This window comes from Dermacentor albipictus, chromosome 2 (assembly GCF_038994185.2).
Source record: "Dermacentor albipictus isolate Rhodes 1998 colony chromosome 2, USDA_Dalb.pri_finalv2, whole genome shotgun sequence".
Lineage (NCBI taxonomy): Eukaryota > Metazoa > Arthropoda > Arachnida > Ixodida > Ixodidae > Dermacentor > Dermacentor albipictus.
This window is the reverse complement of record NC_091822.1, coordinates 94727637-94744459: the sequence shown is the minus strand read 5'-3', so window position 1 is coordinate 94744459 and position 16823 is coordinate 94727637. Positions and strand designations below refer to the sequence as shown.

At 44.3% G+C, this 16823-nt stretch overlaps 1 protein-coding gene and 1 long non-coding RNA gene across 7 annotated transcripts in view; one reads left to right on the top strand and one right to left on the bottom strand.

The window, feature by feature from the left end:
- Positions 1–16122, top strand: part of LOC135902698 (uncharacterized) — a 196800-nt gene extending 180678 nt beyond the window's left edge. For 3 of the 5 annotated variants that reach the window (XM_065432919.1, XM_070533749.1, XM_070533748.1), the window contains 2 exons: positions 8447–8564; positions 9910–16122. In XM_065432919.1, the coding sequence (XP_065288991.1) occupies positions 8447–8564; positions 9910–10928 (1137 nt within the window). In that variant the 3' untranslated portion in view covers positions 10929–16122. The remainder of the gene's footprint in view (positions 1–8446; positions 8565–9909) is intronic. The other 2 variants (XR_010564573.2, XR_010564572.2) reach the window with 1 other exon arrangement.
- Positions 654–4877, bottom strand: LOC135918090 (uncharacterized). 2 transcript variants are annotated; one of them, XR_011511785.1, is made up of 4 exons: positions 4661–4877; positions 4427–4504; positions 2516–2553; positions 654–1918 (listed from the first exon to the last, which is right to left on the bottom strand). It is a non-coding gene; the product is annotated as an uncharacterized lncRNA (long non-coding RNA). The 2 variants fall into 2 exon arrangements; XR_011511784.1 differs by lacking the exon at positions 4661–4877 and having other exon boundaries at positions 4427–4643.
- Positions 16123–16823: the final 701 nt, after the last annotated feature.

Below are 16823 nucleotides of genomic sequence, written 5' to 3'. Positions count from 1 at the left end.
TGTCACTGGCCGTGCCCCCTGTGGGCTCCTGCTGGGTCGGATGGTCAAGGCACCCTTGGACGTCTTGCATCCAGACCTCCGATCCACAGTGCTCCTGGAGCAGAAGCTGGCTGCTGACCGAGGGTGCCGTCTCGGGCCTTTGCCGGAGTCGGGAGCTCCAGTTTTCGCCAGGAACTTCCCTCCTGGCCCACCCTGGTCCGCTGGACAGGTGGTGTCCAGCGGACCAGCGATGAGCGATGAGCAGCGATGAGCAGCGCCTCATCGCTGCTCGTCCGCGTGCCAGACGGGGCCACGTGGCAGGAACACGCCGACCATGTTAGGCCTCGCCTCGGGACCTGGCCAGCACCCTCGACTGCAACTTCCGGGTTCCAGCCCGCAAAAGGGCTAGCGGCAGCACCGCCCTCCTCGGAAACGGCAAGCGTTGCCAGTGGTGCGGCACCCGTTGGGCCGGTGTCGAGCCCGTCACTACTCGCAAGGCCGACCACCCAGGTGAAAATTTGCAACTGGGATGCAACTGGTCCCAGTTCAACTGATGTATGGAACAATTCCCAGTTAGTCCCAGTTGCAACTGGCTCCAGTTGGTCCCCATTGCAACTGGTCACAGTAGAAGCCTACCAAAGGCGTCTTTGGCTACTGATGGATTTCACGCAACAAAGGCAGTTTAGCTTTTTTTATTTATTTGAACTCCATCTATCGCAGGGCCTTCAAGACATCTTGTATTTTCTCAGTGAGGAGCCTTGACAAGTTCTTGAGTGTGTCAGACACATCTACATTCTTTTGTTGGTCCCAGTGCTGGATTGTAGCTGAAAACAATTGTAATGTTTATATAAGCAAAAAATTAACTTCAAGAATCATACAATGTAGTGATTGAAGCGGAATATAGAAAATATTCTCATTATGACAAATGATCCTATCTGTGTATGTTTAAATTGCATTATCTGCACAAGCAATAACCTAAGAATGAAGTGGTAGAAGTACCACTGTTTAATTTAGGGAGAATTTGTTTAGATGCTTCAGATAACTACACTTGCTCATTCCCATGAGGCTACAATAAAGGCATGCTCTTCTAATACAAAGCGTTTTGGCCTTGTAAACAAACATTTCAATGTGCCAAGAAACTAGGACTAAGCACGACCCTTCTGTCCTTTGATGAATGGTTCAGTTGAAACTCACTTCAGTCCACTTAAGGTCACTTGGGTTCTGCATTTCCAGAAGTTGTGCACTTCAACGTAATTAAAATTTTATGATCATTACTTCATAGATGTCCGTGTGAAAATTATAACTGTTGCCAACTCTTCCAGTGTTCATTTGTCTGTGACAGTGTGAACATAAGCTTTCTGAAACCATTTGCTGTGACTTCTTGGTTTGCAAATTATAGTAATATAACAACATAAGATACTCCCATAGATGAAAACTATCAGCACATCTTGAGAACTAGATTTTCAAGCACGAAAGCACAGAGAAAAAATGCTGTCTGATTCTGTAGCAGGGCCTTGCACAAAGTTCCTAGGCTGCCACCAAGCAATGTAAAGTAGAAGCAGTACAAGAAATTAAAAGCAATGGAAAGAGATACTGTGCTGTCTTCCATCATTCCAGTATAACCACAACCTACCCAAATGTTTACTGTTTAGTGAGCTGCAGCATTCAAACCCAAAGCTGCATTTTTAGTGGTGGCATTAACATTTTGTGACAGCTTACCCACTACGACATGCACCTTCTTGGGGGTTAACTGCCGTTTCGGTAGCTCGCCCAATGCCCTCTTCCTGGAGGCTACATTGCCGCTGACGCTCCTTGTGGCAAGGACGGTGTTACTGCACAGAGCCTGCACTGTATCCTTACATACAAGCGTCCCTTTCTTGTTGGCAAAGAGTTTAGCTGCTTGCGCTCCAGAAATGCAGAAGCCATCTTTTAGGTGAAACTGCAAAAACAAAACTGCAATGGTCAGTGATCTTCAGACTAGTTTACGTAACCTGCACACACACCACCCATGAAAATAGAAAAGGGGCAGCCTCCAAATTAGCTTCACAGAGTGTCACATAGAGGCTACAGGTTCTGCTGCTACGAGCAGGCCAATGCATTTTTTTTTCTTTTACTATGTTAATTAAAGGCAAAAACAATTACTACCATTACTACCTCCAAACAGTACCACCTCCCAAACATTCCCGTTTAGTTTTCACATGTTGCTTGACCTTGTTGTAGTTGGCTTACAGTACTTATAAAAGTACGTCACAGGTTTCTTCTACCACTGACACATATGGCACAACCAAGCTCACTGTGACAATTTAGCTTGTTTGCTTACATAACACCATAAGGAAATCATCACACTAACAACAAGCACAGAAAGACATGAAAACAGTGGGCGAGCTGTAATTAGTTGACTCGTTTTTAAAATGCCTAAATTGAAGTATGTTGCGCTAAACACATGCAGTAATTGTGCTATACATGAGCAAAAGACTTCTGTTATTATTCTATGATGAACTGCTAAGCAGTGGTTAAGCAACAAAATATCACTTACAAAGCCGTTTTCCGTATATGAAAAGTTTGGCTTCTGTGCTGTAAGCAGAAAAAGAAGCGTTTTTAGCAGACAACAGTTGATATCTGGCCTTGTTTGTATGATATTCTAACAGGTTTTAAATGCTAGAAACAAGAGGAGTGAGACAGAAGCTTACATTCAATGAGTGGCACTGAGGTGCACACACACACACACACACACACACACGCACGCACACACACACACGCACACACGCACGCACGCACACACACACACGCACACACACGCACGCACACACACGCACGCACACACACACACGCACGCACACACACGCACGCGCACACACGCACGCGCACACACGCACGCGCACACACGCACGCACACACGCACGCACACACGCACGCACACACACACACGCGCGCGCGCGCGCACACACGCGCACACACATGCCTTTAAATGCCACAGGTAGTGATGAGACTTTCTGTTTCAAAAAACTGTCAGTGTCAGAGCACAGACCATTAAAAATGACAATTCTTTTTCTGACAGAAGAAGCGGCAGAGTGAAGCTAACTTTGCAATTTTCGCTGCTTCCAATTACTAATCAATTACGTATGGTTTGCACCCAGATGTGCTACAATGAAACAAGCTGCTCACTGCATTCTTTCCCGACATTATAATGCTCTCTTAATTTAAGATTCAGGCAATGGCCCAGCTAGCTGGCACAGAGCTTGCCAAGGAACTGTAGTATCTGCTAAACAACTGCTTCTTTGCAATCCACAAGAAGTACTAAAAGCCATTTTTTTGCAAGAATACGTACGTCCTATCTGGTAGTGGACTACTACTCTTCTTACATATTGCTTTTGACTATCTTGGGACTGAAGAAAAACTGCTTTAACAACACTTTCTGTCAGACCTCTCAAACTGTGCAAGATTTTACGCAAGTAAAGATAGCACAACAGCGACAGTGCTGCCCATAATGTTGACTTGAAAAGGCTGGAACACTGCGCCGTTAAGGTAGCTTATTGGCCCTATGCAAGTCAGAGACAATTTGCAAGAGTAGTCCACAACCAGATAGAACATATGTATGCTTGCAAAATATGCTATTTAATGCCTTATGTGAATTGCAAGAAAGCAGTTGTTTAGCAAGTGAGCCAGATGGGCCATTGCCTGAAGGTTATATTAAGCAAGTGTTACAATGTCAAGAAAGGACGTAATAAGTGGCTAGTGTTGCATTTAGCACATGTGGATGCAGACTATTTTTTTTTACAAACCTTGCTTTTGCCAAGACAAAGTCAAAGTAACAAGAATAATAGCTGTAGAAGCAATCACTGCAACTTTAGGTGCCCTTTGTGCCTCCCTCTGCCAGAAAAAAACATATTTCATTGGTTCTGGTGTGCATTACGATATTGCGCCCGTTGTCTCATGTATCAAAGCAAGAAGTCTTCCCAATATCCATAACATTTGTGAAGGCATGTGTGCATCCTCAGTGTATATGTGTGCCTCCGTTTCGAGTAAACCATTTACTAGAAATTTAGTGCTTGTTCACACTACCAGTCATGGAAGCATAGCCTGAATAAGCATATGCAGCCACATGTAAAGCAATGTTGTTTACTGTGACAATGACATAAGCACCGTGGAATCGACAGGGATCTGATTTCGGGGATTCAAAACATTGTCCTTTTCTGAAATTCGCAATGCTTTTATGGCAATATATATGTTGGAAGGAGGACATGCAATCTAAACCTTTGCGAAAAAATGGACCCCTGGCTTAAACCACAAGGAGCACTCAATTGTACTCGAATGTGTTCCAATAACAGCTGTGGAATTGACAGGAAGAAATGCGATGTACATTTCACTGAATGCACCTTTAAATGATGCAAATGGTTATGACATATGTATAGCATTTGTAGTACAAATTTATGCTGTATAAAATTACCTTCAGTCTGGGCGGGCTGTGATGCAGTGGGTTCCGCATGTGGAATACCCCGCAGTGCTGGTGGAGTTTCTGGCAGGTCTGCATGAAGAATATACAAAAGGATATATACATTTCTCCCACGGCTTTCATCAAAAATGAACATGCTTCTTCAAAAGCACATAAGCCAACAGCAGCAATGTAAAGCTAAAAATGTCCCTTTGAATGACTGCATTGCTTGGGCCCCGCACAGCTTACCATGTCTTTCATCATCCCCTTCACGTGGAATTTGGGCAAGTTCAGAGCCTGCAGGGCTTGCAGGCCCGCCAGATGGGAGGAATTTCAACCTTGCTTCCACTAAAACAATAATTAGAACACATGATTTATGTCTTTTATAAACTTGTGATTGTCAAGTGTGCATTCCTTACAGTGCAAAGTTGAACACCAGCATGAAAACATAGAGGCACTTACAGTTGAATATCTGCGACTGGAGGCAGCGTTGCAACGACATTGTTTGTTCAAGCAGTTTTCGATTTTGATTCTGCAGGTTGAGGGCTCTTTGCTTCCAATTTTTTGTTTCTTTTATTGCTTGAAGCAACTCGCTCCTAGAGCAAAGCGAGTCACTCACACAAAGAACTTGATGGAGTTCGTGTCCGTTTTGCGCCCTGCAGGCAAGATAAATGTCAGCTTTGCAATACATATCAGCTAGCTACTAAATTCAAGTTGCACTTACCTTTCTTTGTCCAGCTTGGCTCGTTGGAAGACATTCATTGCTGATTAATGCAGCCTTCACATTTGATTGCAAGATTTGTTCATACGCCATTGTCTTCGCGGCGGCACGATGATGCTTTCGCCTCTACAGACAAGAAAAAAAGAAAGCATGCACACTTCCCTCGTGAAAAACTATTGGTGGAGCAGCACTCCTATCCAGCGGCTCATACATGTGTATGCAGGAGTACAATTTTAATTTAGGCTAAGTGAAATGTGCAAACAATGCATGCTGTACTTTGTTGATATACTTGGCTTATACTCCTGTGACAGTTGGTAAAATATCATTACTTTTCTTTCTTTCGTTTTATCTTCATCTTCAGTTGTGTCGTCGTCCACATAGAGTTTTGGTATGTGCACCCTCTTTGCCGTTTGCCGTTTCTCCAAGCCTTCTCGTGTGCCTTTAACACACAAAAAATAGAGCATTATGTTTCTTGCTTTCCTAAAAAGTTTCACCTAACATCCTAGCAGCCAAGACTACGTTTTGAAGAAGTTTGTGAAAGCAGCTGAAGTCCGATGGTGTAATATTTATTTAGGCAGCAAGATGAGTGAATGTATTAAACCCACATAATATTACCATAACCCCATCAATCAACTTCCCATGCATCACAGTTTTAATCTTACTTACTAATTTTATTTGCACACATGTGCATATCTGCTTTACTGCCATATATTTTCGTATATCTTCATTTACACATGTATATTTCGAGATATAGCGTAGTTTTTTTTTGTTTATTACCGGTCCTGCATTCCAGCTCCAAGAGTGATCGTCACCGTTAAATGAATCAGTGCTAATTAAACAATGATCTACAATAACTTGCATGCTGTCTTCATGCGAGTGTCAGATTTTGTAAGTAATGGGTTACGATCCCAAATTGGTTCTGTTCGCAAAGCACGGTCTCCAGATATGCAAATGTTGCAAGCGACTTCAAAATTTTCACAAGTGGTAGAGGAATAGAAACACCTTCATAAATGAGAATGTTAGCCACTTACGGTCCAACATCAAGATCTGTCCACTGTAGGTTCCCGTGTTTTCTTCATTGATGTCGTCCCGCCACATGACAGAACACAGCAATCGATTATCAAAATCTGTTTCATGATTTGGGTCGAATCCCTCGATGTCGTCAACGTGCACGATGTGAAGACGGTTGTCCTCTTCGTGGACAAAGTGCACGAGTGCGAACATGAAGTACCTAATGCTAATAGTAATTAAAATAAAACAAATGAGCCAAAGAGAAAGGGCGGCGGATACTAAACAAATTCGGAAGGCAAGAGACTTAAAAGGAACAAAAGCTGAGCGAGATATATGAACTAACTGACGAGCGAACAAAAGACAGACGATCGAAAACACAACTAACCACTGACGACGAAAGGAACAAGAAAAATTGCAAAGGCCGATGGCAATAGTATGCAATAAGCGACACATCGGCTTCCATGACGCTGATGATGTCCATATCACCTCCACCGGCCAAATTACTTCGAGGCCATATTCGGTTCAGCTAATTTCAATTATTTTTAAAAAATTTCATGCTATTCTACACATTCGCGCACAACGTTTGACACATGCTAATCTTATATAATAGCACTAAACAAAACTGCGGGCAAAATTTTTTTGCTAAGCAATTGGGTGAAGGCTTTTAGGGTATACTGAAATAAGTAAATAAATAAGTACGACTGGGTAGTAGTATGTATTCATAATGAATGTGTAATGTAGATAACTATTTGGGTTTCGTTTTTTTTTTTTGCTGGCTTGAGTTTTATTGTAGATATTGACTACTCACTGTACATATTGCCATGAGATTGCTGCCATCGTCATCGGCATTATGTTGTGTGGGTTGTTTGTCGTGGTCGGTTGTCGTGTGGAGCCCTGTGGTCGTGGTGATTGTTGCGGTGTGTATGCGATCGTGGTTCGCCCTGAAGAACATTGAGGCTTGATGGCATGTGCCATAAGTGTGTTAAATTGAGTGACTGCAGTCATTATGCGCCGTATTTCGGTGTGTAAATCAGTTTGCAAACGCGTTACGTTGTGTTGCACTGTATGAAGCTACGTGTCGAAGATGAAGCGGAGGAAATGCTATCTTGATTGTGGTGGTAGTAATAGTGTCGCGGATCTCCCGAAGACGACCAGATTTCGTTTGATGGGAACTAGTTCATGTGACCCGCATGTTACAGGTGCACAAAGTGCCTCTGCTGTATCACTATCCACTGCTACGCCACTACAGCAGCCTGACACTGACGCAACGCCCCTTCACACAAACAGCCAGGCAGCAGAATTAGGCGATGATGGCCAGAATGAAGCTGAACTGTTTTCCCAGTTTTCTGATATCAGTGAGTGTTCAGCAGTGTCTGGTGACACTGCCAATAGAACAGATCACTTTTTCCCATCTGATGACCCGAGCAATGCTTGAACAGCTTCTGCGGAAGATGATGGTGACATGAAGACGCACACAACGGTCTCCCACCGCAAGACTTGCTTGCTTTAACAGTGAATTTCGCTATAGAGTTCGGGCTTCCTTGGAACGGCGTTGAAGCTCTCCAGAAGCTGATCGCGTATGTTCTTGACAGGAACGATGTTCCTGCAACCAAATACCTTTTCAAGAAGTATGTTGGTGCAGGTGTCGAAGCCGCGAGGTTTCACTTCTACTGCGCAGAATGCTTGACGTGGCTGGCTGAAACTTCAGGAAATTTCAAGAAAGAAACAGCGTTGAGGGCTGCTGTTCAATCTGTCATAAACAGTACAGTGGCCGCAAAATGCTCCTCGATGGCCACTTTTTTTTTGACGTTGCCACTCCAATAGCAAATCTCCTGTCTCCTTGCTGACACATCTGTGGTAGCTGCCCTTTCCAGCCAACTTGAAGACATTGCTCAGAACAGAGATAACAGCCAAATGACCGATTTCACTGACGGTCAGTTGTATAAAGACATTAAGGCGAAGATTTCACGTCACGACTTAACGCTACTGCTCAATGTAGATGGGGCACCGATTTTCAAATCATCCAAGTATTCAATTTGGCCTATTCAAGTTACCATAAATGAGTTGCCACCACATCTGCGTAGCAAGAATGTTCTGATACCAGCTTTGTGGTATGGACAGTCCCCTGCTGACATGACTGTTCGTCAAGTCATTCGTGGAGCAGATGAATCGGCTTGAAACAGCCAGAGTCACATGGAAAGCTGGGTCGCAAAGCATTCACTCCAAGGTAATTGAGCTCAGGCAGATGTCTGTGATAACTACTTAGCAGTATCTTAACCTCATCTCTTACTTTGCCATTACAGGTATACTGTGCAAGTTGTACTGCTGATGCACCGGCAAGAGCGCTCCTCCAGAACAGCGTCCAGTTTAATGGCTACCATGGCTGCAGCTGGTGTCTTCACCCAGGGAAGAGTGTAGATGGTGCGAAAATTCTTGTGACTATCCTTTTTTTTTGTCTTTTTCCGCTCTCTCCATCCAGCTTTTTAATCCTGCTCGTGCATTGTGGCAAACTTGCATCTGTTCAATTTACATGCCTCTCTCTCTGGCATATGTATAGACTTCATTTAAGACAAAGGTACTGTTGAAATTAGTACCTCTTATCAAACATTCAATTTAATCCACTGCCATCAACCTAACCTTCAATTTAACAAAATTCATTTTGAAGGAACTTGGGTGCGATTTCATAGGTTCGTTCGATTCACCGGCACCATTGTGAACCACTCCAGAGCAAGGCTCGAGAAGGTCATAAATGGTGCAGCTGGATTACAGCAATGCAAGCAAAATGCTGCACTTGAAAACAGAATGCTGAGGTGCAGATGTAGTGCAGGCCTTATGTATGTCTTCATAATGTGCGGTGTCTGTGCAAGTATGGTAGGCATTAAACTACAGGTATGTACATGGCAACTTCTGCCATGTTTGTTCTTAAATACAGCAGGAAGGAGTATACATGTACATGACATACATTCAGTTAACGAATAAGCATTTTTACACTGCAAAAGAACAAAGACTCTGTCGAACATAAACGTCATGCCTTCACTGGCAAACATGTTGGTGATTCTTCTTCCTTGTAATTTTATTACTTGGCTTTAGAGGGCAATAAATACACAAGAATACCACCTGCGCTGACAATTTTACAGACATTATGTTGTTTAATCCGAAATAGTATTGCTAATCGATGGGCACAAACAGTGGCATTGTGGGCTATGGTAAATACACATACACAACATCCTAGTATACATGTCTGACGTAAACAGCGCACCCCACATTGCATAGACACAGCAGATGCATGCGAGCAGGGTTTCAACGGAGCTTGCGCCCATGTGCTGCATTGTTTGCTTCGTATCTGCATGTCTGTGCTAACGTGGTACTGTCAGTAGGAAAGTTGCAAACAAATTGGGAACCAGCCCAGCACCTTTTTCTGGCATTGTTCAGAGGCTGCCATTGCTACACTGCTGAAACAAATGGCAGGGCACAGCACCTCATGGCTGGTTCAGGTGGTGCAGGCAAATTAAACAGACCTTATATAATGATGCATTGTAGTTTGATGTGTAATATACCATGTTGATTTAATTTTGTAATCTTTTAATTTTGCAGTCCTCTAAACCTAGAGCATATTGCATTCAACATCCATTTGGTTTAGCTTAATTTTAGAAGTACCTATATTTTTTACTAAAATCTTGCAATCTTTTCAATTGCAGTGAAAGGTTAAGTACTGCAATCTGTTCTGTGGTATGGTTAATTTATACTTTTATGTACTTGCATGTAGGAACCATCAAGTACCCAGCAGACAACATTCCCAAGGAGCGAACGCATGACCTAACACTTCAACAAATGGCTGAAGCTGCATCATATGGGACATCAATCAGTGGTATCAAAGGGCCGTCTCCTCTCATCAACCTGAGACACTTCGATATAATTTGGGGATTTACTCCTGATTATATGCACTGTGTGTTGCTTGGAGTGACTCGGCAGCTCACTGATCTGTGGCTAACAGATGTCAATGAACCATATTATATTGGGGCACCACAGGTTTTGAACTCCAGCCTCCAAAGTCTAAAGCCGCCACTCTGCTTTGTTCGCCTTCAGCGTTCTTTGGCTTTGAGAAAGTATTGGAAAGCTACAGAATGGCAACAGTGGCTTTTGTATTTTGCACTTCCATGCCTTCAAGGAATTTTGCCATCAGAATATAGGATACATTTCTCACTTTTTGTAAAAGGCATTTGCCTCTTGCTCAAGGACTGTGTGTCTTCAAGAGATGTCACGGAAAGCACACATTGCCTTGCGAGATTTGTTGTAGACACACAGTTTCTGTACAGCAAGAAGCAGATGACTTTTAATATGCATCAAATCATGCACTTGCCAAAGAGTGTAGTTCTTCAGGGACCACTTTGGGCACATTCGTGCTTTGCATTTGAAACAAACCTTGGTAAGCTGAAAGAGCTAGTGACATCAGCCAAAGGTGTTTCATTGCAAATTGTTGAACGTTTGCTGATGAGTAACAGCAGCAAAAAACTGAAAGCATTGGCCACCATTAAAACACAGAAATTCATGTCAAAAACTAAGAAAGCCTCATGCAAGAATGCAGTGCCGCAGTTAGGCAAACCACGAGAACTGCATGAACCACTCCTTGGCTTTGTTAAGTCTAAGCTTGGTGACATTATAAGCGATCCTATTGTTGAACACGACAGAGTTGAAGTCTGTGGGTATGTGTTTCACAGTAAACAGTACAGCAGGCCACACAAGACAGATTCCACGGCTCTCATGGCCTTTTCGGGTTTTTTGTAAAGATTGAGCACATAGTGTCCTTTAAGATACATCAGCTAACGTAAGGTATTTTGCAGTGTGCAAAAAATTTGTGGTAACTCCAGCACTCATGACTGCACATATCTTGAAAGCACACCAGCTGCCCCAGAAGAGCGTTGTAGAAATACTCCCAGGGGCTTTGCCATGTATATATATAGACTTTAGGGACAAAACCTATTTTGTAAAAGTAGTGCGAAAGGCTTTGCATATAAGTCATTAATCACTTGTTTTTTCTAAATGCTACTGGCCTCCATCTACGACCTTTTTCTATAATCTTCATGATGCCTTAAACTTAATATAAATAGTGTGTAACATAAGTGTCAAAGAAAATTTTTTAGTCATGCAGAGTTCGCAACAACACCAAAGACTTGGTCAGCTATGAAATTGCTTCTGACACATTCAAAAAATATTGATAGGATGCTAATTATCAGTAGTTTAACCTTGCAATGCCCAGCATATCACGTTTGCTATGTAACTTGATACTTCAATATTCAAATTTAAGCATTACAAGCTTAATGCATAGCCCATTCTAGCATTTTTGATGTGCTGTAGTGAGATTTCACTTGTAGATACTTCAATTATTAAGTAATTACTATAAAAACTCAGGTGTTGCTCAAATAACATTTTATTTTGCTGTGGGTTGCTTTTATACTGAGTGTGCAAAACAAAACCTACTCGTACAATAATTTCTGACAGACCAAGAAATACCAACTCCTTGCATAATAGAGGAGCAGCCGGCAAGCTCACACGTCATTCTAAATCATGCTATGACTTCTGCTTTTGTAATCTCGCTTGTAAGCGGATCGTAATTATTATAAACGCTGGATCTGCTGAAGTGGTTGACCACAATTAGGCATTTAGCAATAAATGACTTGCATTTCAGTGAACTTTACTACATAAGGTACTTGCAATGAAAAGTTTTCTCTGACAGGCCAGTAATTTCCACATTGCTAGCATCCTGCCGCATGGTTCCCGCACAGCCAGCCCATGAAAAGGAAAATTCTGAAGACATACAGGAACAATATAGCGCGCTGCCCATTTGTGCTTGTTTCTCGTACCCTACCTGCGCGGAATCATACCCAGCAAGACAATTGAAAACGGAGATAGCTGGAATTAATACAGAGTTTAGAAGTTACAGGGCAGGGTGATGGCGTGTACAAGAGTTAAAGGGCCCCTGAAACGGTTCGGACAAATTTTGTAGACGCGTAGGGTACAGCTTAAGTAGAACATTCGCACCACAATTTAAGTGAAGCGTTACGTATTAATGGAGCTACAAGCGATTAGAAGTTACCCTCCTCCCCAGCCATGCTTTTCCTCCTCAACTCGTTCGCCGAGCGAGCGGGGCTAAGCTCCGCCTTCACTGGTCCTGCGTCACGATGCGACGTCAACATCGTCCACTTCCGGTTTTGGAGCCCGTCCCCGCCCGCGCGACACCTCTCCGCTAGCCGCTTGGCTGTCGACCCCAAGCGAGAGCTATCGAAGCAGCGTGCGTTGCGAGCATTCTGTCGTAGCGCCGAACGTGTCTGATATCCCTTTAACCACAGGCAAGCTGGTCATTTCGGCAAATGACTGGAGGCATAAGCTCAAGCTGATGAAGGAACTTTGGCGTAGACGTACAGTCGCGGACAGAATATTATGGACCATGAAATCTAAGAAAAAGCCGAATATTTCCGCAACCTCACAACGCAATCTGGTATTTGCATTTTGGACCTCGACTAGTATATGCTAACAACGTTATCGTGGGCAGTTTTACTGGTTACTGCTACAGGCTGCTCGGGAATTGAACGTTTTCGGAGATCCCGTGGTCCACTTTATTCTGTCCGTGAGTGTACATGAGCGGCCTGATTGGTCTGCACGGTCCAGACACTTGTTGGCGCAGCGCTTAAACAGCCAAACAAAGCGCTAATATTGCTCTAATCTAGTGTAAAACATTTTAAACATTTATGAAAACAACGTGTTGATGATTACACTCCTGCGAAAAATACACACCAGCAGCGAAGAATACGCTTCTTTGCTACTACTGTGTATGGCTGAGCTCTCTGCCACCAGGTGGCTGCACCGTGCAGACCATTCACATTTGCCCTTCTGCTCATCTCGGCTCATCCCGTTACGGCACAGTCAAGCGGCCAGACCCTGTCCCCTTGCGCTTGCGTTTGCCCTAATACGGGACTCGCGAAACGCTATTGCGTTAGTAATCTTCCGGTGTAAAGTGACGGCCACAAACGCGCAAATCCTGGCGCGGATCGGATATAGCGGCAGTCCGATGCGCCGCAGCCAGTTCGCTCGTACGCTGCCTTGCAGAGGGACACGATGTCGCAGCTTGACATATTGCCAGTCGCTGCCAGTCACAAGGCAACAAAGTCGAATCATAGTGCTCGCGAAAAGACAGACCAACTCTGACCGCGGAGCTCTCGTCAAAATGGAGTACGTTGTAACACAAGCAGACGACACTTGCTGTGTGCCGGAAGTGCTTAAGTGCACTGAAAAATTGTTCTTGTGCATTCTCTTTATGCTACTTTCTTTTTATAAAAACAAATTAACTAACATTCCAACTATTAAGAAGATCATTTGTTTACCATAAAGTTGGAAAAATTATCGATCACGCGCCCTGGTCAGCCAATCGGATAGCTCGCCCCACCGACGTCATATGGGTAATTTCGGTCATATGGGTAGGGGCGGCTTAAAATTCCGCCGGGCAGTGCGCTGCGATCGGCAGCGATGTGCATTTTTAAAACGTTATAATAAATTACACGCTTTACGCGGAGCACTTAGATGTGTCAATTAATGATCAGAAGGACCTACTCTAACGACTCAGTACGTTTGTAGAAAATCGTCAAAAGCGTTTCAGGGTCCCTTTAAAACAGGCCACAGGATGAGTGCTGTCACACACTGTCTTCTATTGAAACAGCATAAAACATAGTCACGTCTCTAAGCACGACTATGCAATGAAAAAAAAAAAACAATGCCTCTTGCGCAGATATGCGACCCCCCCTTTTTTTTTTCACGGACAGCACGAGGGAGAGTTGGCTAATGCAGTGATTACTAATGGGATAAAGATTTTATCACACGAAGTTTCAGCACGCGGACAGCTATCAACCGTACCATACGTAGTGCTTCACAATAAAGACAGCTCTGTGCCGCCGCATCCGATTGACAGAGTAAATATCTACCTGTGCGAGCACTTTGGCTTTATCCCATTTTCTTTGGTGCAGTTATGCTCACACCCATGTGGGCTGCGCGTTTTTTTTATCGAGCTTACCACAAAAAACATTTGCGATACAGCGCTCCTTGCGCATCCGTTTTGACTTTAGTACGCATCGTTACTATATCCGCTATAATTTCCAATCAACATATCCCAAGCTCATCCAAACTGCCGAGACATATTTGCCGGAAGAGGACACGCGCGAAAAAAAAAATGAAGTCACATTGATGACGCGGGCAGCATGCGTCTTCCTGTTTCGTGCGCGAGTCCTCTTTGCGGCGAATGTGTCTTTCAGCGAATGCCAACAATGCCAAAAAAGCAGTTTAACCTAACTGCACCGCTAGTGCTCATTCACATGGCCAACACGGAAATATCCCTGAGTACCGTGCATTTCTACAAAATAATGTCCAAGAAAAATAAAGTAAATTAGCAGCGTACGGCTACTTTTCCAAGTTTTTCTAAGGTAAACGTCTAAAGCAAGCAAACATTCATGCCAGACCTACTCGGTCAGAGGTGCTGGTGGAAGTAATAAGGTTCGGAAATACGAGAATAAATAGAGGGTGGCGTTCGTCGTGTGCTCTTGGTCCTCGATTTTTCACGCCTTATTCATTCGACCACAAAATAAAACACCATCGCGGCTATAAACGAAATGTCAAGCTACCGGCTCTTCGTTATTATGTCCTTTACGACAGCAATACCCAGACGAACACAGAGGGGCGTCGGCACTATGCGCTGTAAACTGCGAACTATGCATTATGAAGTCGTCCAGATCACTACGCGTATCCTATAGCTGGCGGTGAAGCGCGGGAAATCCTATATTCCGCTGCGACTTAATAACTGTACGGCTAATTATGCGCATCAAAATAAGTCCTACCGTGATTATGAACATATTCTAAAGCGACCGACTCTTTGCTTTTGAAGTATATCACGATAGCAACACCCACACATGAAACAGGGAGGGCTCAGCTACCTTTAAGCTAGTGATGGAAACATCTGCATTGACGGAAACTCAGCATACTTCCCAGTTGTGCCGGATCTTCCGGGCTGCCGCCAGAAGGATCTTTAACAGCAGCCACTTCCGGAGGTCCCGGCTGCGACGCTTAAGCTGGGCAAGCTTCTTCCCGGCCAACTGCTCAGCGCCTCTCACGTTCAGCGACATGGCAGAGCAGACACACGAGCAGTTTTTGGTGGAAGGCAGAATGCAGATCACCGAGCAGCACCGCGAAAAGCTATAGAATGTGAAACCAGGCACCGAGATTGTGACATGCAGCCTCCCTTCCCCAAATGAAACAGAATGAAGAGGCGAGGGTGAATATCCCCACCACTTGACTTTTTTCGGGCGGAAATCTGCGGTGCCCTTTCCCAAAAAGCAAGTGCGCCTGAAAAGGGAGCAAGTTGTAGATCGGAAAACTGCACGTGGAAGGGAACCGGGACCGACCGTTCTGATGGCGTCAAGGTGGTTATCGTCACTATCTCTCAGACTGTGCGCCCACTATTGTTGCCACTGGCGGCTTTCTAGGACACAATTATGGCTACGCTGAAAAAAAGTTTGGCGTGGGCTTTAACACTGCGCTCCCGGTACTTTTAGGCGCGCGTCTATCAACGGGACATTGCGTTCCCGTCCCCAAAATGTTTAGCGCAGGGTGTTAAGGGAAACGTGCGCAAGACTGACGATGATAATTTATCGCTAGATTATTATGATCTTGCACAGTAGCATCGGAATGGCTTCGGTACACAAGCACGTAGCGCTTCTAGACCTGGCGAAGAAACGGGGCACTCTCTAAAGTGGCTTTTATTGCACACTTCTATGCAACTTCAATGTGCTCTGTGCTTGCGTGACCACAATGCTCTTCGACTCTTCAGTTTCCCGGTGGCTTTCGGGCGGTGTTGCTGAATTCACCTTCGCTACACCCGCAACCTTTAAAGCGAGAATTTTGTGCATGAATTTTTTTCTTCAGTTTCCCCAGTTGGGCATTGTTGCAGCAAAAAGCAATGAATGAAAAACATCCTAACATCCTATAGCTATAGACCTTTTCATCGGGCGAGGAGGATAGGGCGCGCGGCGACCCTTTCCTCCTCTCTGGCTTGGGCGATCCGGCGCGGCGCCGCTTGAAAGTGTTGCTGTAGCGTGCTGAGGAACGATTTCGGAATGTTTTAGGCCATACTTCGTGAAATTTACGCCATGTCCGTTCATATAAGGTCGTCAGGGAAGCCTTTCGGTCCATCGGTAACAACTGTAGGCGGAAATATGTCTTGGGGGCGCAAAAATGTGACTCGCATTATCAGCCGCGGTGTACGCGCATTATCAGTCGCGGTGTGTTTATGTGTTGTGAACTATTTTGCTTATATCGGCTTTAATTCAACAAAGAAAACCGGTGTATCTGTATTACCAGCATTAAATGGTCAATCAGCTCACTGTCTGATCGGTTGGCGTAGGGAGTAAAACATAAGAGCGCATGCTCATGCAGGGCCATCCTAAAACAACCATGAAACATCTAAGCGGCAGGCGCTATCAAATATCTGTGATGCACCGGCACCGTTCTCACGCATTTCAAGTCTAGTAGCTTGAAATTACTATATGTCTACGCTAGCCTTCCTGCATTAGGCCAATGGCCCTGCTCAACATAGCGATCACTGAGGTTGGCGAACCAGCACGATACATATATAAGCTGTGC